The sequence below is a fragment of the Echeneis naucrates genome, chromosome 9, assembly GCF_900963305.1.
Source record: "Echeneis naucrates chromosome 9, fEcheNa1.1, whole genome shotgun sequence".
In the NCBI taxonomy this organism is placed as follows: domain Eukaryota; kingdom Metazoa; phylum Chordata; class Actinopteri; order Carangiformes; family Echeneidae; genus Echeneis; species Echeneis naucrates.
In genome coordinates this window covers 4750179-4774477 of record NC_042519.1, presented here as the reverse complement: position 1 = coordinate 4774477, position 24299 = coordinate 4750179, and the positions used below count along the sequence as shown (strand labels likewise).

The window sequence follows — 24299 nt, the reverse complement described above, 5'->3', positions numbered from 1 at the left end:
AGTTATTAACATCTCAAAAAAGTGCCATCAGTGTTCCATCAGATATAACTATTGTAAGAAGTGAAGTCACTATCGAACAGGAAAGAAGAATATAACTTCACGCTCTACACCAAGGGCATTATTTATTTTATTTTGTTTTTTCTATTTTAGACTAACTCTAGCCTCAGCAAGAACTTTTTCAGCAAGCTGATTTTAAAAATAGTTTCCAGAACACACAAAGAGCTCTCTAACCGCTCTCAAATTGCACACTGCTACAAGTAGCTTCAATGTGTGTGAGGATGTGCCATTACTCCTAAGCCATTTCAGAAATGAAAAAAACAAACAAACAAACAAAAACACGGCACTTGTACACAGGTACAATAATAAATGATCCAAAGCACTTTGTTAAGCGCTTTACCTGCCCATCCTTTCAACTGCAGGTTACCAAAGTGGTCAAAACAATTAAATGTCGAACCTACCACCCAGTGATTGTGACTGACAAGTTGGCAGTGGAATCCAGGCCTGCCACTGAGACTCCATGTCCGAGACAGAAACAGTAAAAGATGCCGATACCGGTGTAATATTGGCCTATGCTCTTCTGCCCAGAATTAAGTCCACATTTATTCACTAGCTTTGTGGAGAAAGTAACAATTTCTACTTCCGTCTTCTTTGCTGATGGGCTTGATAATGAATTGCAGAGTTCACAATCACAGGCTGCTTAAAAATCTGAATAACTACCTCATCCTCTCCCACTAACCTTAAGCTCAATAAATCGAATGCAGCAGAGGTTGTGAAACCTTTTACAGTGTCGTTAAGTGGACGGTTTGACGCCTGCTGTCTTTCCTCTCATTTTAAGCTTGGTAAACAGTTCGATCCTGTGCACACAGATATAAATCTATAGTATTCTTACATGTAGAATACTATGGATTTAGAATAGTAAAAGTATTTCTACATGCTCACACAGTCACACACTGGCACCCTCTACAATTTTAGGAATTCTTTTTTAGCTCTGTTTACCCCTCTTCAGCATATTTCAGAGGCCCCTCTGAAACGAAGGTCCCTCGCCTCCTCTCGCTTCCCCTTGCGTGACGGTTTAACGCCTTGTGAACTTGAGCATACATCAAAGGGCGTTTGAAACCTGTGTGATGGTTCTCGTTGCAGCCCTTGCAAATCACCTAAAAAGCGGTGTTAGTACAAGGCAGCTGGGCATGTCAGGGCTGGGGAGCTGTAGCATTCACTGTGCTCTCCTCTCAGTGCTGACAGCCAGAAGAGATAAGAATAAAATATGATGATACTGTAAATAAAAGGTGACAGAATATACAGATATGAACTGAAGCATCTTTATTGTTGAAGGCAAAGGTGCTATTGTATATATATGCACTATCATATACTATCAAAGGTTTTGACCCACTTTCCCATTCATTTGAATAAATAAATGACTGGTAGTGTGTATATGTATATATATATATATATATATATATATATATATATATATATATATATATATATATATATATAGATAGATAGATAGATAGATAGATAGATAGATAGATAGATAGATAGATAGATAGATAGAGAGAGAGAGAGAGAGAGGGAGAGAGAGATGCCTTAGCTTTGCCAGGCAAATGAGTTCTTAGTCTAGCAGTGCAAATACAAGGCAAAATGGCATCAGAGACAAATGAATTTATTCACTAATTACCCCGACACGGAAAGGAACCTTTGCATTCCTGAAATAGGCTTTGTTATGTAGCTCACAGTCAGAGAGTAATCAAGAAACAAGGACAGTGAGCATTTCTATTTGTTTCTACCAGGTTAATGAGGATGCTGTGTCAAACAACAAATATGTGGTTTGTGCGTTGGCTCTTTGCACCCTCCTCTGTAAGGTTAATGGTTAGTTGTGGTTTCATGATGATGTTACATGCCTGTTTTCACTCCTGATTAAAATAAAGACTGTGGCCTAAATGTATAAGTATAAAAAGGTTAAGAGTGCTGGTGTCAAAATTAAACTCATCAGAACTGGCAATTTGTGAAGTGGTGCTTTTTTGTTCATCTTCTCATTCCCCATGTAATTCAGATTGTCGATCTATGCTTGTCAAGTGGGAATGAACCTCTCTGCAACACCTTGTCAGGCACAACATGATCTGGATCAAACCTGCACCCCTGAAGATGCCGATTCATTTTCATTAACTTCATTAATTTTGAAGATGAATTTATAGCCCCGGGCAAAATAGCCAATTATCAGCCACAGCAGAATTCACTGGGCAGCAAATTGGTTTTTTGTATGTGCAGAGAGCCAAAGCAGGGAGGAGAACTGCTGTCTACCCACCTCCAGTCAAACATCCTCACTGGCAGCAAAGCAAATGGAGTTGGTTTGCGAAGGACGAAGAGAACGTGATGGACAGATATATCCAGGCCTGGTTATCACAGTGTAGGTGCTTCAGAGTGCGATGCTGCCCTACTACACTCCCTCTGGGAAAGAGGATTCAAGGTCCAGTGCTTCAAGATCAGTTACAACACAGTCCAGGACACTAAGTCAGCCAACACGCTTACTGTGTTTATGGAACATTTTGGATATAGAGTTAGCTGACAGTATTTGTCAACAGACTATATCATCTGTGGGGATTTTTTTTTTTTTTTTTTTTCCAATGATTGATTTAAGGTGGCATCAACAGGCACACCGGGTTTTGGTCAGTTAGTATCCACCTCCAGTGCAAAACAGATTCCTACTCAAGTGCAAGCAGTTGTTGTACTTGTTGAATTTACACTTGAAAATGAGTCCCAACCAACTTCATTACTAATACCACATGTGTATGTTTAATATGTGTATATGTTAATATAATGTTTATATTACCCAAATATGGGTCCTTTCGGGTTAATGTTTGGGGTTCAAATCACATCGGGCTCATATGCCCCAGGTACCGTTCTTGTTATATTCCTTTCCTGAATTTCCTGTCTCTCTCTCTTGGCTCTATCAAGTAAAGTAAAGTAAGGCATAAAAATTTACTTGAAAAAAACCAAAAACACCTGAAGTCTTCAGTCCTCAAGAACCCATGACACATCGCTTTAGAGCATTATGACGCAGCACAGATCATACTTGAAAATGAAGGAAAACTAATTGCAGAGTTAGTAAGAGTGAACTAACATAAATGGATGAGTGTTCCTCTACATTAGGTTCCTGACCTGGACTACAATAATCTAACATATCACCCAGATAGCATGATGAAACTTGTGCTCCAACAGATGCCTGGTTTCCTGGCCCATACCGCTCCATACCGCAGATTCCAGCTATCCACCAGTATTGACTGACAACCAGATGATTTTCTTTGCATGCACAAAAGGAGGTCCAGATATGGTATTGTCATATACTGGGCCAGAATAAAACAAACATGTGGCCAAAGCATGGGCCATATTTATTTTGCTATCTGGGTAGTCTTCCTTTGCCTCTATCATTAAGTGTGATTTGATAGAGTGAGAGTGAAGAAGAAAAAGAAACTCATTGACGAACACACTTTGACGTGTCTCTGCTCTTGTCTACAGGTGACCAAGATGGTGAAGACAGTGACCACGAGGACAGTGCGTCAGGTGCCCCTTGGCCCTGATGGTTTGCCCCTGCCTGAGGGCTCATCCCCACTGGGTAGCTACACTGACTCCATCGACCGGCGCTACATGAAGAATGGAGGTGACCGCTTCATCACTCCTCAAGCGACTTCCACCCTGACCCGCTCTTACAACAACTCCTACAATGATTCTTATGGTGAAACACCTGAGAGCCAGTACGTTCGCCACTATGGTCTGCATGACGGCTACGCTGATTTGACAGACAACTACGGCAGCCTGTCACGTGGCGTCAACTTCCGGCCGCCTCGCTACCCTTACATGCCCAACAGCTACCGTCCAGAGAACAGCTACACACTCCCTATACGTAAGGACGACTATGGTCATGTTGCCCAGCCCCAGGTTCCAATGGGTACCAGCACCGTGGATCTGAACCGCTCACAGCCTGAGCGTTTCCAGCCTGAGCCATATGGCCTGGAGGATGATCGGCGCAGCTTGGGTCCTGAGGAAGAAGAACCTTATGAGCTGGAGCCTGACTACTCCACTGCCAACCGACGCACCCTGCAGGGGGCCAACCGGGGCCGGACCCACCGGGAGCCCCTCCGGGATGGGCCTCGAGTCAGGTGAGGATAAATGTAAAACCCAGCTGGCTACTAAACTGGCTCATTACTCTGATAAATCAGCATAATAGCAGTTGGGATACATCAGTACCTGTGTTAATACACGAAACCCTGACATCATATTAAGGCTGAAAGATACAGCCAACTGGAGCTTGCAGATGGAGTTGCCTCATTTTCTGAAAACTTTTTGAATGTGTACAAATTCCAACATTATTGATATTTTTCTCTTTACATTGTACAATTTTTTCTTCTTCATATACACGCGCACAGACATTGATTGGCCTGACACGAGTGGAGTTTGGGCTTGTTAAGTTAGAAGAGAATAAGGAATATTTTTGTTGTTCTTGCCATAAAAAAAGACATGCTCAAGTAAGCAGATGTCTCCTCTCCTTGAGTAACTTGTTTGACAAAGGAAGGGAGTAAAAAACAAGTCCTTGATTGCCGTTTTTGTGTAAATTGATAGTGAAAATGTGTGACAAATGAAGGAGGGGAGGATAAAAAGCATGGGGAGAGGAGAGGAGAGGATGGGAGGCTACTGTCAGCTATCGCTCACAGCCTGTGCTTTTTGCAACCTTTCTAGAGAGGAGTATGACCCCTGGCTATAGCTGGTATAAAAAAAAGCCTGTTAGCCTTCAACATAAGATCCCAAAATTAACTTTTGTCCCCTAATAGCTTTAGAATTTTTGTTGTCTCACTCTTTGTTGTAAAATTTCCACCCTTAAGTGAATTGCAGCTGAGTTTTTGAAGCTGATTCAGTAGGAAGTGTGTTCTTTGAGCTGTGATCGGGAGTAGATCGATATTTAGCATGTTCTCTACAATTTTCTACCAACCAGTGTGTTTGGGCTCAAAGCCAGATCTAAAGCAGTAAAGCCAACGAAGTCGATAGGTCATGTGTGTTTTCTGTGACACTGGATCAGGATTTGCTGCTGTCTTAATAGCACGTGAGTTTTGCTTTTTCTTCTTGATTAGGCTCAACATACACATTCTCTCACTCATATATGCACAAAAAAATTATTTATAGGCCTCCTCTACTGATGTGTGCGAGACACGAAAGAGCAGATGCCTTTACACACTTGTGACTTTGCTCTGACATTTAGACGCACAGCATCTTGCTCAAACACACACAAACATTCAATAAGGATCCACATCTTCAAAAAATGAGTCACTCCCCCATCCGCCTAGTGAGAGGCACTTGGTGTGACAGGCAATTTGTAGCCTGCCTTACATGTGTCACAACAAAGCCCTAACAGCAACTTACACCCCTTCAAAAAAACACACGCTCACAGGACGGACACACATGCACACGCTGACAGCCGCTCGCACGAAATGCCCGAACACAAACACACACGGACTCGTTTGAAGCCATTTTTGACTGGCTGCTGTCTGGCTAATTGCAGCAGAAAATAAATCCCAAATATATCCCTCCCATGTGGTCTATCCTCCATACCCCCCTGCAGTCATATCAGCTGACAGCGAAAACACCAAAAACATCACACACTATAGGCATTTTTTTCCTTGTCTGTTGTGTACTCGCAGCCATTAGTATTCTTCCAAGGAAGAGGTGGTGACTCCAAAGTGCCGTAATGAATCTGAGAATTAAAGTGGCTTATTTACAGCTTATCATTGCATTGCAAGCTCTCAATTATGCACCGACGAAAATGAAGATGTTTAGTGCTACATCAGCTTCACGCGTTGACTCTGAGAACTCATTTTGTCACAGCTGTGGAATTCATCATGTGCAGTGTATGGATGGGAGCGAGGATGTCTGTTGCTGATTTTACTGTGACACAAGCACGCCTCACTTGTGGATTGAAGTTTTAACATAGCTGCTGCGTAATACCAAGGGAGCGCAAAATGCAGACACTGTTATGTGTCGGGTTCGCTGCGCATTTTGATGAACGTGGCGTGAATCACATAAAGTTTTTGTACAGCCTTGTTCAGTTTTGTCATTGCCTGTCATTGCCTCCTCCAACACCAGATATTTCTGACAGAAGCCTTGAACCTGAAAGGCCACCAGGACCTGCCATCTCTGAATGTTAAAACCCGTCTGTAGAAGGTCATAGAGATGGATGTTTCATTGTCCTGGAAAATGGAGACCTTCCGTCTGCTGCATTACCCTCCGAGCTCTATCTGGGTTTTCTTTCTGTGTAACCTCAGTGCAAAATCAGAAAGGCTCATTTTAGACATTAATTTACATTGACAGACGTGTTGTACTTTTGTCTGTTTACCTCTCTGCTTTTATTGAGTAAGTACTTTTAGTATTCACTCGTGGTTTTCCTGGATTTTGAAAAACTTTGCCTGACATAGTGATGAATCAATAAAGGTTTGTAGTATTTCAGTATCAGTCCTCAGCTTTTGCAGCTAACGTGTTTGCTTCACCTCTCTCCCTCTCTCTACCCCACTGTGAGAATGTGAGTGTATCATACTCCCTTTTACTCCATTCCAGTCCATCCTACTGTATATGTGTGTGTGTGCGTGTGTCAGTGTGTGTCCTCACACCATTGTGATTAATAGCTGCTATTGAACTCAGCCAGACTACAGGAGCGCTTTTCAGACAGTTTTCTAATGGCTCATCTCTCCTTAGGCAACCTGCTCTGCCTCACCTGCCTACGTACAACAAGGGGTCCCCCACACACACACACGCACACAAATTTAGACATAGGAATACACACAAAGATCGGCTCACTCATTGCTTTATTGAAAAGGGGGAGGGAAGCTCATTCTAATCCAGTGCAGTCTGTAGGGGACAGCCCATGGAAGTGATCTGATACTAGCCAGCTCAGCTGTCCTCGATCCTGCCAAGAGGATTTCACTGAGAGCCAAACATGTATAATACGATACTCCCCTTCTGTCATGTTTGAGGTTTCTTCGAAGCGTCCTCCGAATTATAGAAGAAACTTCTGAGATGTCAATCTCATTAATTTCAATGAAAACTAGCTGAGCTGGCAGTGAATAATGTCATCAAAACAGCCAAGGAAATTAGAAAGTGCAGAGAAATAATCGTTCCAGCTTTTAAGTTGTTTTTTCCCTCTCCTTCTTTATTCTCTGTCCCACAAAGACTCTCGTGCATCATAAAACAATTATTGCCCATAATTCAAAATGAGCAGTCTGCTTGGCAGGGACAATCTGTGAAGAGCTCATAAACACTGTTGAGATGTAACGTGTACATATGAGATGCAAACATCTTCCCCAGAGTCTCTAATCCTTTTTCAGTTTATCTCCTTTTATGGGCCTGTCAAAGAAGAGGGTCAGGCATGGCTGTGATTGAAGGCTGATGAAAGTAACTGACAGAGGATGAGGGAGTAGGAGAATAATGAGAATGTGACAAAGTCCAGATGAGTCAAGGAGTCCTGAAGTTGGTAAACATACATTATTCTGGTCTCTGCTGTATCTGCTTATCTTTTCTTCAGCTCTTTTATGTCTTAGAACAAAGAAGGAAAATGCCCCAGTGCAGCGTTAGACGAGCGCACAGACACATAGACATCCGGACGTTCAGCAGCACGATTAACATGAGGGGAGTGATCCGCTGTAATCATGCTCAGAGCATCACGTCTGGCAGTGGAGAGCCCTTTCACATCCTATGAATACACCCCTCCCCATACGCACAATGGTGCCAATTTAAATGCAAATCCTGACATTCCCATCACTCAGCCACACAACGCCTGCTTAGCCAAAAGCCTTGGCCCAAATCTAAACACGTCACAATCTACACAACTGTATCTCACATCTGTGTGTTAAAGAGACTGTGTGACAAACATATAGTGATAGATAAATGAGAGCGATGCTGAGGTTGTGTATTGCTCTTTCTTGAGGATGGCCCATTCTTGCCTCCAGTTTCAATGTCATGTCCAATGTCCCACAGCAGTTGAAAGCTGAATGACAGCTTGTGAGTTTGGGTTTAAATCTCAGTGTATACAAGGAAGCATTTAGTAATCCCAGCATGTACGCACATGAACACGTGCACATGTTTTGCTCTTTTTCCACATAAACCATGAAGTTCGGTGTTTGTCAAAACCTCAGAGCAGCCGTCGGTCCCCAAACGATGAGCTGTAATCAGGTTTGTGATTGGTCCCTCCTTCCAGATCGTGGTTATAGGCTTCATATGGGGGCTGGTGGCTGTCCAACATGTTTTACAGAACAGAAAAAATACTTTTTAACAGAAATCAACTGTTGTGAAAGTGCAAAACCACTTCAGTTTAGCTTAGCCTCTCCTTTCTTCTGTCGTGTCAGGAGGAGCGCCTGTCTGAAAAGGGCTTCAGAAGAACAGCTGCTCTTAACATGTGCCCATGACACCTAAAACTCAGCCTGCAAAGTCTGCTGCAGTCATTCAGCGTTGTGTTTCTTTGAGCTTTATCCCTGCTACTTTCAGCATTTAGACACAGGGCTACTCCACTGCAGTGGTGCCTCACTTTCTGTCAGTCCGCTTTCTGTTCCCAACCACGTGAAGAGAAGATTTACAATCTCGTTACATAGCTCGGTCAGGAGTATTTCACCCGGTTCATCTCGTGTAAATTTCCCCAGCTCGCCTGGGAGGAATTGTAAAAACACATAATTAACATAAAACTCATTAAAATTAGAGCTTGGTTTGGAATCCCCTGCCAACCGACGGCATTGGCCACCATTCTGTTGCACCACCAACTGCCATACATCAAAGATGGCGAGAGGAGACCAGCTGGATTATGCAACTAGGGTAAACAAGTCTCAAACTGTGCGATGGGTGGGTGGGGTGATAAAGGCTGTGCATAACTACACAACCCTAATTAAATTCCTCTCATAACGTTTCCTGCCAAACATTCTCCCATCGCTTTAAACAACTCGGTGGTGGCTGGTCAAAAGGAGGAATTTTCAAAAATATTCTGTGCAACTTCTCCGCTAGCATAAAACATGGCTCCCCTGACTCCATCTCTGTGAAAAATAATCGTCCCCATGATTAAAGAGCCTTAAGTAAAATAAGCAGCCTGCACTCCAGCAACAAATGATCCGTCAAAGGAAATGAAGGCCTATATTTTCCACGCCCATGTTCCGATAGAGAATTGATGGGGTTGCCTTTAACGCACCAGAGAACAGTGTGTAGTTCATACTACTTGGGAAAAAAAAGATTGGTTAAAGGAAACTCCCTGTACACCCTCCCTAGCAACTCCCCATCTCCCTAGCCGACAACACTTATTTCATTGAAAATGAGCAGAGCTGTGTCTAATGCCAGCAGATACTTCCCATGGAGATGGTTGTTAACATTTTAGCAACTGCATGCTAGTGTTTGGCACTGTGAGCAAAGGCAGCCCTGGGGGCATCGGAGGGGCTCACAGTGCTCCCTTGGGAGACGGCACAACTCCTTTCTCTGGTCCTAGAGGGAAAAGTCACCGCATCTTTTCTCTAAGGTGGCTTCTTATAAGACTTCACAAGAGTTTTCCTTCAAAGCGTTTTCTCTGGTGTTGCCTTTGTCTCTGTTTCTCTGTGAACCGTGTAGACATTTCTTTGAGCAGTACTTTCCTGTTTCTCAATCATTCTGTGCAAGACTTTCTGTTTGCTGCTGCCACCTGACAGGGAGGAATAATAAGGGGAACGGTGCTCACTTTGGCACTGTTGTCTTTCTGACATGCCTGGGAATAACAGATACAAACCAAGGATCAGTATTACTCTGTCCTGCACTGCCTACTTTTACTCTCCATCATCCTCATTGTTTCACCTTTCACTCACCCTGTCCTCTGCATTCCCTCTTCGTCATTAGTCAGTGGCTTTCACCTCGGTTGGCTTCTCTCAAAGTCTGTCCCCCAGTTAACTAATTCTTCTTTCTGACAAAACTGTCTGAGTCACCCTCCATTTACCTCGTCCATCTCCCATGTCCTCATCGTCCTCTCCTTTCTTGTCTTCTAGAGGGTACCCAGACGACCCCATTGAGGCAGAGCTGATCGATGAGCGCCACCCTTACATCCATGGCATGTATTCAGCGCCTCTGGCCCAACCAGAGAGAGGAAGCATGGCAAGTCTGGACCGCATGGGTGGTAGGCGCTCACCCTCAATTGACAGCATCCGTAAAGACCCACGCTGGCGTGACCCAGACCTCCCTGAAGTCATCGCCATGCTGGGCCATCCCATTGACCCGGTCAAGTCCAATGCTGCTGCCTACCTTCAGCACCTGTGTTATGAAAATGACAAGATCAAGAAGGATGTGCGCCAGCTGAAGGGGATTCCCATTCTGGTGGGGCTTCTGGACCACCCCAAGTCTGAGGTCCACCGCAAAGCTTGTGGTGCACTGCGCAACATCTCCTACGGCAAGGACAATGACAACAAGGTGGCCATTAAGAACTGTGACGGCATCCCAGCCCTCATTCGCCTGCTGAGGAAGACCAATGACATGGAAGTCCGAGAGCTCATCACTGGTAAGAACAAACTCTCAAAACACAAAAAAGCTATAAAACATTCTACTATCACGATGAAAAATGTTATTGTATACTATCAGAAAGGAAGAATTGTGGTGCCACAGATGGCACACGTTTCAAATCAGATATGTCTTTGCATACCACATAAAAAAATATTTAAGATACACTTGGCATGCTTGGTATCTTTTCTTTTTTTCCAGCACAGCTTCATATATCAGATCAGATAATATTTTTTTCATTTTAGCCTCCTGTAGTAACACATTGGGCAACGAAATACACAGAAATCATCAAATCTGATTGGAAAAAAAACCCTAGTTTATTATCATAACCAGATACAACCATTTTTTCTGTTTTATAAAATGACAAATATATATATAGAAAAAATGCAACATGGCCCCTCCCATCGCATCGCACTGTTATGCTCGGATTAATATTTTTGTAGTATGAAATGAAAATGATCATATCTCTGTTTTTATATGATGGATACGATAGCAATGCCAAACACTGGGAAAGAGTTTGAAATCTGCACTTTCTGGTGAAGTTGTTGCTCTAGGTGACCTAGTTTTTTCTTGGCAGTGCTTTGAAGACGTCATGGACTCTGATCACACTGTTGTGAGACTCCAAATGGTTAAACCCACAAGCCTATGGCTGTGAGGGAACACTGCACCACTGTGCATCCAGGCCACATCAGACATTTAACTTCATTTGTGATCAAATTGCAAAACACCCAAGTAAGACAGGTAAAAGTTTTTAAACCTGCTGCTAAAATCAAAATTTAACAAATTAAAAAGAATTATTATCATCAGTTTTATGTTTTATGGGATATCAATTTCATAAAAAGTTTCACTAATAGCATGTTAGAATTTCCAACATGAAAATATTTGCTGTCCAATTTTTTTTTAATAATAGGAGGAATACTTTCTTTAGCTAAGACACAATTTAAAATTGACCTGCCACAATGTAATGGTGTAAGTGTAAAAGAGCTATTTTGAAACTTTTTAAGATTATACCTTAGTTCCTCCCAATAACCAGCTACAGACTTCCCATTACTTACATATTCTATCTGGGAATATATTGAATTGGCTGCAATAATCCAGCACTGTGCATAGTAGTGCAGGGCTGTGAGTCATACAATAGTAAGAAGTGTTTCCTGCACCGCGTGGTTTTTTGCAGCGATTATGAGAGTGCTGCTTATATCAGAGAAAAGATCAAATGATATGGATCCCTGACATCCCACATGGAGCGATGCTTGCCATTTGTTAAAAGAGTAACAAAAGTTAATGAGCTAATTAGTTTGTCCAGCAAATGATCACAGCTGGACTCAATCTTGAAACAGACTTTGTGATATTTGATGACTTTATCGTGAGCAGAAGGAGACAGAGGAAGTGGATAGAGTCTCCATGGAAAAACTTCAGAGGTATAAACAGAAGGACAGTGTAATGCATTGAAACATGTTTTCATTCCTCAAAGAGGAAGCTATTGATTCAGAAACCATAATAGAGTTTCTTATCCTTGACCCAGTAAATGCCAACTGGGGAATATAGTGGTGTTTGTGTACGTGTGGGTCTGTCCAAGTACTTAGCTAATTGCCAACATCATTGGTTTGACCTAAAATATTTGGGCTGGTATGTATGCTTTGCCATCCTAGAGGGGGCTTTTGTTTTCCCTTCAGCTGTGAAAAGCATGAAGCTCTTTAAAGTGATATATGTTGTGTTATGTTTGAGGTCATTTGATATGCACGTTAAGATGAGGTTTGGCAGCTGTCAGTGGTTCCTAAATAGATGTTACTGAACTGAAGCTATGTGAGGCTGTTGCCCTAAGGAGTGGATCTCTACTAGGAACACCACTCGCAGCTGACAGCTTCAGTTCCAAAGTATTGACACTGATCCTAGTCTTCATTGAACCATAGTATGCCTACAAGCTTGTGTGTGTGTGTGTGTGTGTGTTTCCTTTCCTATGACAGAGATATCGCTGTGAGTGATGACTGTGCTTCGGCAGAAATGATTGTCTTTACAGCCTTGCGTTGCTCCCCATTGTAGCTAAAAATAACCCTGCACTGCAAGACCAGGAGGACAGAAAGGAGGGTGTCTCTTATATTTTCTCGTCGTTCCCTCACTCACTCATTATGCACTCCTTCACTCAATGTAATTTTTTTCTATTTTTTATTCACTATCTGGGCAGCACGGCAGCATAGTGCTAACCACTATGCTGGGTTTACCTCAGGTACTCCTGTTTCCTCCCACCATCCAAAGACATCATGATTAATTGGTGACACTAAATTGTCTGTAGGTCTGAGTGTGAGTATGAGCGGTTGTTGGTCTCTGTCTGTGTCTGTGTGTTGGCCCTGTGGTGACCTGTCCAGGGTGTAGCCCACCTACGCCTCATCTGAGCTGGGATTGGCGCTAGCACCCCCCGTGACTCGGAAAGTGGTAGAAGATGAATGAATATTCACCATCTACATGCTCACCGTTTGTGTTCCTACCTCCTTCTACCTCCGCAGCTTTACGTTTCCATTGCTGGTGCTCTGGCTTCAGTGAAAACAAGCCAGTCAAATGCGAGCTGAGCTTACAGCCATAGCCCATTTGGCTAGAATTAACTGTGTTTTTCTACAATTAAATATAATTGGGGGTCTTTAAATAGAGGCCCCTTTTCTTAGTGCATGCGTTTTAAGAGTTTGCCATTGGAGTTTGTGCTGTGTCTGTAAAACCACAGAGAGCTCTGTTTTCTGCAAGGGAAAAGGGTGACGTGGAAGGAACCAAGTGGTTTTATTTCCAACACACCAGACGGACCAGTGATTCGTATTTTTAGAGCTTTTTGCCGTTCAGAGTAATTGTATTTTCCTTCCAAGTTTACTCTGGGCTGTGTCCCCTCCAGCACTTCTCACTATGGAAATGCAGATTATTAAGCGGATTTGCCTCCAAGTTCTTCCTGCTTGGTGAATCGAAATTTGGTGGACTGCCAGTCAGGCAGGTGCTTGCTGCACACCTATGTCATTCAGCTGGGTATTGTGCCAATAGCCTTAATTATAAAAGGTGATACAGACACATGGCCATGTCTGTGCAAAGGCACTGAGTTTGAAAAGATGCAGCACTACTTTGATGATGTTTTGTTAAAATAGCTTAGGAGAAGGTTTAGGGAAACACACAGGATCTTAATATAAACAGCCCACAAACAGCATGGTGTCTTCACCTCAGGTCATTTAATCACTTGGGGGGAATGCATTCATCTCTTATGGTATATTATCACCTACTACTCTGTTATAGTTTATGTGTTAGTAAGCTTCTTCATGGGAGGGGGTGGGGCTCACGTAAACTCTCTCTAAGATGGTCTGAGGTTTTGGGGTCGCAGAAGCTGCTGGAGCCAATCCCATCAGGCATCTCAGGCAAGGGCGGCGTCACCCTGAGCAGGTCACCAATCTATCGCAAGGCCAACATGTAGGAGCACACAGAGACAAACAACCACTCACACACACTTATGGTCTATTTAAAGTCACCAATGATCCTAGACATGCATGCAAAAAAAAAAAAAAGAGTTAAAAAAATGTTGGTATTCTCGTTCCCTTTAACAGATGTTTTGACACTTAAATCTGACTATGATGTGAAAGCAATTATGGGAACATTTTGTCATTACTTTCAGAGGTTGTGCTCAGCCCCAGTTCACACATTTGAAAATATTAAAAAACTAACAGTAAAGAAATTGATTTGATTACAGAGACATACAAGACTACAAGAATCCAAACTTAGACTATGACAGTAAAACTACAGTGAGCGGTGATTTTGATCCTCAGTGTGTCAAAAATGTCCTGAACATTTTGTTTTGACATTGACATGCCCTAATTTAGCTACCAAATGCAATAAGGATTTGAATTTAATACTGAAGCAATGACAGCGCTCTGAAAACAGCACAACAGAGTGGTCAGACTGATGTAGTGATTATTGACATGTTCAAATTTGGTAGGCGTCCAAATTGAACATTAAAAATAAAAATGCCTTTATATAATTGTAGCTACAACCATATTAAAAACACTCCGCGTTTAGTGGTTATTTAGCATATTTAAGGTGAATGAAACAAGGTTGACGAGTGAGACTGAACCAAAACGGTCAAACTAAAATAATGAAATGCTCCACAGAGCTGAGGGGTACTGCTGAGTGGTGGATCTTGAACTGAGAAACACTAGTCATTACATCCATCGTGAATATGAGAATAGTGATTGACTATTGATGAAAATCTGTTCTTCAAAAACTGCTATTGATACCCATGTATACATTTTTCCCCCAAAGATTTTAGAGCAGCCTCAAGGATCAATCACCTCAGACAACAACCCTGTTTCACATACAGACACACAGTCACAGTTAGTAATGACTGCACTGCTTCTAGGTTTCCAGATCCAACCACTTCACTTACTGAGACTATTGATGAGCTTCAGCCCTTTTTATTAGCATTAGCATTATTAGCATTAGCACATACCAGGAAAAGAGACAAGTGTAATTAATCCACTCTTTTCCTGTTATGTCAGCTAAGCAAGTTCAAGGATATAAAGGACATAAAAGGCATTTTAAATTTCAAATCACGATATAAATACACCCCAAAAAACGCAGATCACGCCGTATTTCCCATCTGACCCAGAAATGCTCTCTGACGGAGCAGACTTGATGTGCCCACTTTACTGGAAACTTTTTGTAAGTTGCTAAATTTGTGCATGTGGGGCAGCAGACACAGCCGTTACTTATAAATCACTGCTTAATTTTTGGCAGAGTTTTATCCAAGGGCATCGCAAGGACAGCGAAGGACAGGGATTATTGTACTGCACTGTATTTAATGCTGAGAATACAAACCTAATTGAATTCCCAGCGCTAATTGAAGTGTAGCACCGATCAAAGTATGTGATCAGTGCTCCATACTAAGTATGTGCTCAAACACAGTGCATTACTGCCTGGACTCAAACAAATTTTTAAACACAGGAGGGTTTGGGCTCAATGTGCCCTTCCCAACTTAGATTCAGCACATGGAGTTAGTTTCTACCCCACGTACACACACTGGAGTGGTGTGACTCATATTAGCAGACATGCTCCTGATACAATGACAAATATAGTGAAATCGTTATTGGGAAGGGCAGCATATCTGAGGTCTGCTCCCATGATCCATGAGGCAAACTGCTGAATTCATCACCAGCACACTCTGTGTTTGTGTGTTTCCACATTTTTTACAACCCCTAAACTTCATTTCATGAACTGCCCTCTGAGAACTGATCTCAGACACAGACACAAACACGGTAAAAACCTTTCATTTCTTACTGCTGCCTCTCCCTCTTTCCATCTCTCTCAAATACCCTCCATTTCCAGCCTGTTCCAGCCTTTGTCTTTACTACTGAGACTGTAATGGGCTGAGGGCTGAGGAAGCGAAGGAGAGGAGGGAGGTGAATGAGGAGACCGGTAATGGGCAGAGCTAAGTTAATAGTCCTGTTTGAAGAGCAACATGCCTGCCAGCGGTTCCTGGAAAATTTAATTAGCCTCAGGCACAGCTTCAGAGGTGTTCCCAGTCTCCATCCCAGTCCTTCCAGGTCTCATGTCCAGGTATCAGAGGGGAGCATAGTGGAAAGGACGAGAAGTAAATAGAAAATAGATCACATCTCATCTCCTTTGTTCCTTATCTTGCCACTTACTTAGACAAATATGCACACACGTTTTGATTTGTTGGGTTATGTCAAGCTGTGGAAAAAATCTGACAAATCAAAACTGCCCGTTTGTAGCGATAAAAGATGGAAGAGGTGGGTAATAATATGCATATTAAAATTGCCTTGCGGCTGGATTTGATTTGAGGAAATGAAAACAAAAGTGAATGACAGGTGTAGAGGAACGCCTCAATAATTTCTAAATTGTTTCTACATATGAGATCAGTGTTTTTTCATAAATACTTTTTAGCTTTATGCAAATGTAACATTCTGACATTCTTCCTCTGAGATCTGGAGAGATTTTAATGGCGGATTGGATTCCATTTACAGGGATATATTACAGTATGTTTTACAACTTTTTTTTTCAAATTTACTTCATAACGTGCTTCTTGGTTTCCTTCATGACCAACTCACCCAGACTGTTTACCCCTTCAGAACTTTCCTCAGCAGATCAACAACATTAATAAATCAGAGGAATAACAGTTTAAGATCATGAAAGCAGTTTGGCTTAGTTATGGAAGGTCACGGTGAAGTGTTAGCATTTTGTTTTCATGGCCCTGCTGGGAATCCTGCCTGTTAGATAAACTTGGGAATGAGCTAACCTGGAGGTTGAAATAAATCTCACAAGAAAGCACACGCAGAGTGTAGGCAGGCGTTTCAGAGAGCATTTGTTTGTGAAGCAGACGTTGTTAGTTTGGGTGGATGATTTAGACAGTAGTTTGTTGTGTCACCTTTATCAAACAAGACACCACGAGAAGAAAAGAAAGGAGTTTGACTTCGGAACAAGCCAGTAGCTATTAGTGAGCAGCACACTGCAGGTGTAAGCACAACGCTAATTTGGTGTCATAGTCAAAGCTTCCCCTGAAAGCCCTAAGGGCTTAAGTGTTGTCATGGAAAAACAACTTAATGATGTTACCATCTTAACCAACTTTATTTAGCTTCACTCAACACATATGCTACATGTCCTGTCAGCCACAAAATATTCCGTACTCTGTCAATGATGCCATGAGTGGGATACTAAGAAACTCTTCCTCGTGTTTAAAATAAACACGAGGAAGAGTTTCCCTCTCAGTCTCTCCCTGTGGACATGAATCTAATATTAAGTTAATACTAAGACCATCATTCCCCCCCGACACACACACACTCACATACACACATCATCAATATTTATCGTCAGTCAGTCTATATAGCTTCTGTTTGGAAACTCTCTACTTGTCTTCCTAGCAGTGCTGCGTAGTTTTATAAATTTTAGAAATACTTTTGCTTCAATCCCCAAAGATACATGAGGGAATTTATACCCATGCTGCATCTGTAGGTAGCATCAGGGGTAAACTGAGTCTTCGACACCAGGCAGTTGATTGGTATCTGCGTCAGTGAGTCGGCAGGCCATCCCTGCCACACCCACCTCTAACAGTGTGATGGAGGACAGCAAATAGACGCAAGCAGTCACCGCTCTGAAACAGTGGCAGGATGTGGGATGGAAAGTGTCATTTCCACAGCGTGCTGTCATCTTTAATAACGTTCTGTCCACGGACTGTAGCCCTGCCACACTTGATGGATGGCAGCCACAGCACAGACAGGCCTTTTCCTCCCCTCTGACATAAGTGATCAGTGTAGAACGGCCAAAGCAGTGTTTCAGCTTGAATGCTGGAGGTGATAGCGAACAGTTCTGAGTGTTATATGGGACCTTACCCATTTCTGTTGATGCTTCTGTTGAGGCCAAGGAAAAACAAGTTGTAGATGAATGTTGGTCTATTTTCGCCAGCAGCCTGCTGATATTTTATGACAATGTAAAACATAATGCAGCGACAATCTCATTGCAGGGCAAACATAAGGCATTTGCATCAGTCTTGATTACACCAGTCAAGCTATTGTGCAAGTTAATGAGAGAGAGTCATGTTTTGGTTTATTAATGCACTATTTGGTTCTTCCTCCTCGTCTGATGAAGTTTTTTTCATGCACTGTTTTTCTTTGTGAAGCTCAGTGCCAGCTGCCTCTTTCTGTGTTGACTACATGTTGGATGTGGTTTGTCACATCTAAAACTGATGCTAATGACACAACAGTGGGGGTAATTAAGCTGTCAGCCTGGTGGGCAGGCATGACTGTTAGCTAGTTGTCATCATACCAGAGACACACACACACACACAGATAAAAAGCAAATTTGATGAAATCTGATTTATGCCTGGTTATGGATACTTATTCTCATTGGTTCTCATGACTTGGAATAAATGTAACTATGTGAACAAGGAGAGTGGAGAGAATATGCACCATAGGAAAAGTTTTGCTTTTGAACACAAACATCCAGTATCACAATATACAGTATACACACATCCACGCGTATGTGAGTGTGTGTGTTTGTGTGTGTGTGTGTAGACACGAAAACAAAGAAAGAGAGAGCTGGAGAGTTAGAGGGAGAGAATTTTTAAAGCTCCATATATAATAAAATGTGAAAATATCCTCATTTTGTAGGGGCACTTCACATCTGACACACAAACAGACACACATCTGTGTGGGTAGGTAACGATATATAAAAATAAAGGCAGAAAACAAAAACACATAAATAATACTGGTTCCATTCCTTCAATCACAGCAGGAGGAATGTTGATGGAAGAACATCCATATGTTTAAATAACATCTCAGCTTGTTTTCCCGAGAGTTTAACGGAGCGTGAAGTGCTTGTAAGAAAGAAATCCATTTAGAATTTTGGAGAGATTACATTTTTAGTAAACCCATGAAGCACAAAATTAAAGCAGCCTTCGATCAACAAAGTAATTACCTTATCATTCTTTGTTTTAGGTTTTGGGGACATTTTGCTCAGAATGAATATTCTAACTTTTACTTTAACTATTTGATTTAGGGTGTGATGTTATCGATGGTCATACAAGATTTGAGTCTTTAGAAATGCAAAGCTGTGTAAGATCATCCATGCTGTCCAAAACCTGAAATCGCTCTCTGTACTAAGCTACTTTAAAATCCCATAAAACATAATCTGGTCAGCACACAGGATTAAATAAAGTTGGACTGAGGCTTTAGAGTGTGCTAAATGCCCTGCATCACACATAGGATGTGTGTGTGAATATGGCCTAGAGTGGAGTCACACCTCATCTTAAATGTGTAATAGCTTCTCAGTGAGATACAGGTAAATTGCCAGACCCACGTGAGATCTGTCGAGTCACCAACTTACCGCAGAACGAATGAAGGTGCAGAGCGTCTGCTTGCTTTGATAGTTCAGTTACAACAGAGATGTGGCAGAGAGAGTAGAGGTCATAAACCACATTCAGACTTCAAATATAACAGTATGTGGATTAGTCTAATGAGGGTTTTTTTTTTTTTTTTTTCCTTCATTTTCTTGGCTTTGGAATCCAATTTTCTGCAGGCTCAACCGCACCAGAAAGACTTAAAGTTATTTTTGCTGGGGCCCTGTCTGTCCAAGCTTTTTTTGCCTCTGTGTGGCGAGCATGATTTTACAGAGGAAATATTGACCGTCTGGAAAATGTACAGGAACCATTTTAAAGAGCAAAGCAAGGAAGTACGACAGTTTGACTGTGCCGCTAATGAGCTGTTCTTGTGGGGCGAGAAGGGATTAGAGACCGTAGGTATCTGTGCATGTGTGTGTGCACAATTGGCAGAGTGCACTTCTCTTAGAATAGTTCTGCAGGTGTGTGGGGTCAAGCTTCACACCTTAGAACCCAGGCAATGCGCCTTTGGTTTAGGTTTTCCAGCAGGCGCACTTCCCCACGGGGGTTCAGACATTCAGACATGAAAGGAAACGTGTAGTGTACTTAGAGATGTCAAGGGGACTCCACCGAGATTCACAACTCAAAATCAAACCTGAATGCACAGACATGATAAATTTATTTTTAAAGTCAATGTGGCACACACTCAGTATTTATATTATAAACTGACAAAATCTACTCCAAGCTGTAGGTCATCTGGGGAAGCAGCTTATTATGATCCAACTTGACTGTGTGAGCTAGCGTATAGAGACAGCAAGGAAATAGATTCAAACTCACAGAAAGTGAGATCCCTGTCAAATATGGACTTTTTTCATTTTGCTGTGACATTGGTGTTCTCAAACCTCCCTCCACAGCCTTTGTGCGTCTGATCATCTCATGCTGACGCTTTAACTCAGCACTTTATTTTTGTTTGGCTTGGCTACCTGGCTGCACTGCCAAAAATGGCCTCCTCTCTGCTTTGTCTGGCTGCCTCTTTTTCTGAATCCTCATGATACACACATCCAGCAGAAAAAAACAGACAGGCTGTTACAGAGATGTGCAGGTGAATAAAATCGCATCTTTGCATTATTTGGGGGAGCAGAGCGTCTGTTGTTTGTGTTAACAGAAAATGCAAAAAGAGCTCATTGAAATTGATCCTAATATTGATATATCATATATTGATTATAAATCTGTAGTGATGCTGCATTAGTTGACTTACACTAAGCATCATAAGGTGAATAAACCTCAGTGACTTTATAGCAATATTAAAAGAGTGATATAGAAATATTGCTGAGTTATGGCTTCATATAAAGCCAGTATTGATTAGAACATATTCGTCCCCTGCTCTGCTCTCATGGGAGAATAATAAAAGTCTTAAATGTGATTATTTGAAACACTTTAGTTTGTCTGGTTGAAATGGATGACTGGCTAATGAACAACCAATTTTCTTCTTTCATCAATTTATTTTTTTCAAATGCCAGCCTAAAGGTGGTTTAGATTTCAATCTTTGAGTCTGTTGGGCTGCTATACAGCTGTCCTTATATTACTTCAATATCAGTTTCATTCTCCTCTTCTTCTCACGCCTATACATTTCCCCCTTGCACTATTATATAAATTCATCTTTTCATTTCTCTCTTGTTCTTCCGCCTTCTTTGCTTCTCTGCAGGAACCCTGTGGAATCTGTCATCCTATGAGCCCCTGAAAATGGTGATCATCAACCACGGCCTACAGACCATGACCAATGAGGTCATAATCCCCCATTCAGGGTGGGAGCATGAGCCCAATGAGGACTCAAAGCCCCGTGATGCAGAATGGACCACCGTCTTTAAGAACACGTCCGGCTGCCTCAGGTTGGTTTGATTAAACATTAATTTGTGGAGCAAACTGTGCAAGTTGTAAAAGAATGTGAAAACGTGGCTTTTCAGTTTTTTGACTCTCACTGGCGAAATGGCTGATGCAGTTTTTTTCTTATTATATTTGTCATCTCATTGTGTATATTTTGGTTTAGGACAGTCAGTCGAAATGAACCTGTGGATTTTTTTGTTATTCTCTGACATTTAACAGTCAAATTGGTGAATCGATATTATGTTTTATGGTTGGTGCTTTATAAATGAAATTCAACTGAAAAATTGCCACAGTAAGTATAATGAAAATAGTCATTACCAACATTATGAAAGTCTGAAGTGAGAATGGCAAAAAATAAAAGAACTTCTTCCAAATATCAGATATGAAAGTTTTTTCAAAAACTCTTGGCTGCCTTTATCAAATGGATTAAAGCCTAGAGCTGTGTGTTGGAAACTTTGAACAATTTAAAATCAGGAAGGACATAGACATTAGGCTAGCATTTAGAAACAGATGGCCAGTTTATACAGGTTCGTGTTCAACATGTGGACAAGATCATCCTGGATTTCGTACTGGAAACCCATGATGCACCCAAAACCTTTAAAGTTTGTTTTTACTGCAGGACCAGTTGTAGCTGGGGACAGGTGGGACATATTTGCGACTACATATGAGCTCTTGTTCTCCCTGAGTCGTCCCCAGCACAGGTTGATACTCTCTGGAGAATTTATGATGTGGCAGATGCTGTATTCCTTCTGTCACCCTCTGCATCTGTATGTATGTAGAGTGTGTTGAATTGAATATGTGTGCAGTGGGATTTCTGCCTGACTCTATGAAGTCCTTTAGCTTTACTTTTGAATACAGAAGCTTTTGGAGATCACTTAAGAGGATGTTTTATCTTCCTAAAATCCCCTTCTTTGTAAATGTCCATTCATTTTAATGGGTTCTGTAACTTTGTTACCACTCCACCCTGAAGCCAATGGGCAGCATTAGCAGCAAACTAAACAAGTCACAATAAAATAATCACACAAATTGAGAAAATCTCAAGCTATTTAAGGTTGAAGGAAGGTAAAGTGAGCGCCATGACAAGTCAACATGTTTGGTTCATCTTTTCGGGTTGAACTTCTTTTTCAGCGTTGCTCAGAAGACTTGAACTGAGATGAAAAATGTGAACTTCTTAGTTTGGATGTCACAATATCATAGATTTCTTCCAACCAACCAATCCATCACTGTTGAAGCCACAGGAAGAAAGAAAACGCCACTGCTGTACACGCTGTGCTCACTGACACATAAAAACACACACACATAAACACATGCCTCCATGTAGTCAGTACACAGGCAGTAAATTGACTAGCAGGGCGCATGGTATTAAAAAATAAATGTAAAAATGTAAAATTTTTATTGACAGCAATGACTGTAACCTGCTAACATTATACAGTACGGTAGCATAAACAAGCTAACAAGCTTAGCTGTGATTGCAAAACGCAATAATAGACACAATTCAGGGTATAAAGATGTTGGCGACATGTTAAAATTGACCACCGAAACACACACTGGAGTTGAAAACAGCGGACCTGAATCTGCACGTGTAACTGCTGCTGTCATTCCATATGTTGTTGTTGTTGTTTACTGTGTTTGCCTTCTACCTCTTTCCGTGTTGTGATGACAGCCCAGAAGGCTTGTAGGGTTAGTATAATGCTTACGAGAGTACTGGAAGAATTGAATCTCCGTTATAGACAGCGTCTACAGTAAATTACTGTCCTCATCACAGACCCTGGAACGACTGACTCACACTCTGCTACAACTGTTTTAAACAGCCGCATTGGAAACCTTGAGTTGAGTTGTGCTTACATCAGTCATCCAGAATCTATATTTCCACGTTGACACACTCACTGTTAAAGTGAAGTGACTCACTCAGCTGTTCACGTGACCTATTGTGATCCTTTTCTTTTTTTTTTTTTTTCAAGAACTGAAGGTCTACTTCAATCCTGAGAGGTTTTAGTCTGAGATAAAGCTATATGCTTACCTAAGCCTCTACACATACTGTGAGAGAAGACACAGCAGTAGATCAGACCTTAAAACAGCCATGGTGCATTTGGCTGATAAAGCAGCACTACATGTTGGTTGTTGTGGCTTGAACCTGTTGGCCAGCTGGAAACTGCTGCCTCTCTCGATCGTCCTGAAACTAGTTGACCTTATTTGCAAATACTGTATGTGACGGACTGCTTCACAAAGCCTGAATGCAGGAACATTACTGTACAGTTTATGGTTAGGTCCATCAGATTATCAGTAGCGTCAAGGGAAGAACAACAAAACAATCAAAAGAAAACAAGTTTTAATGAAAGAGCGCTAAAAAAAAAAAAATCATGATGCTGTTTGACAGTACTAAAGCAGCTGGTGTGATCAGACGTTTGCACACAGCAGCAATTAAAGAGAGAGAATCAAGACTTCTTCATGCTGCTGTGTCCACAGATCTTAGTAATTAGTCACAGTATGAACCGGTTGTTATTTGGTAGGGATTATCAGTTTAATAATAAAGTAATTTTTTGGCAGATTTTTTTTTTAATAATTAAACCAAATACCTTTGGTCAGACAAAACAAGCAATTTGAAGATGTGATATCAGGTTTTAGGATATGATTATATCAGCTATTTAAAAAACTAAAAATAGCTGATTAATGGGTAATGAAACTCTGCATCAGTTATCGAAAAGCTTCTCTTATTTCAAAATGATGCATCTTTACATTTTGTGGAAAGCTGTGCCATCGTTTGATGATATTTAAATTAAAGGTGATATTAATGTCAGGCAAAAATCAAGCACACCTCAAAAATGTTGAGACCTCACTCATATCCTCCCTGACTACTTCATTCTCTAAATGCTGTGACCCACTGAGGACGACAACTTGAGTGTAGGGATCTTCAATTTCTGTTATTAACTTCCAAGCTGTTTTTTTTTTTTTCTTTTCTGTTAAAGTATCTCTTCACCTCTCGCTGAATGTGTCATTTTGTCTTGAACTCAGAGTGACAGACCATAGTAAAATG

At 41.5% G+C, this 24299-nt stretch overlaps 1 protein-coding gene across 1 annotated transcript in view; it reads left to right on the top strand.

The window, feature by feature from the left end:
* arvcfb (ARVCF delta catenin family member b) overlaps positions 1-24299 on the top strand; it is a 120873-nt gene that overhangs the window by 47380 nt on the left and 49194 nt on the right. Inside the window, exons 3-5 of the mRNA XM_029509986.1 lie at positions 3517-4152; positions 10060-10534; positions 21087-21270. Of these exons, the coding sequence (XP_029365846.1) occupies positions 3517-4152; positions 10060-10534; positions 21087-21270 (1295 nt within the window). The remainder of the gene's footprint in view (positions 1-3516; positions 4153-10059; positions 10535-21086; positions 21271-24299) is intronic.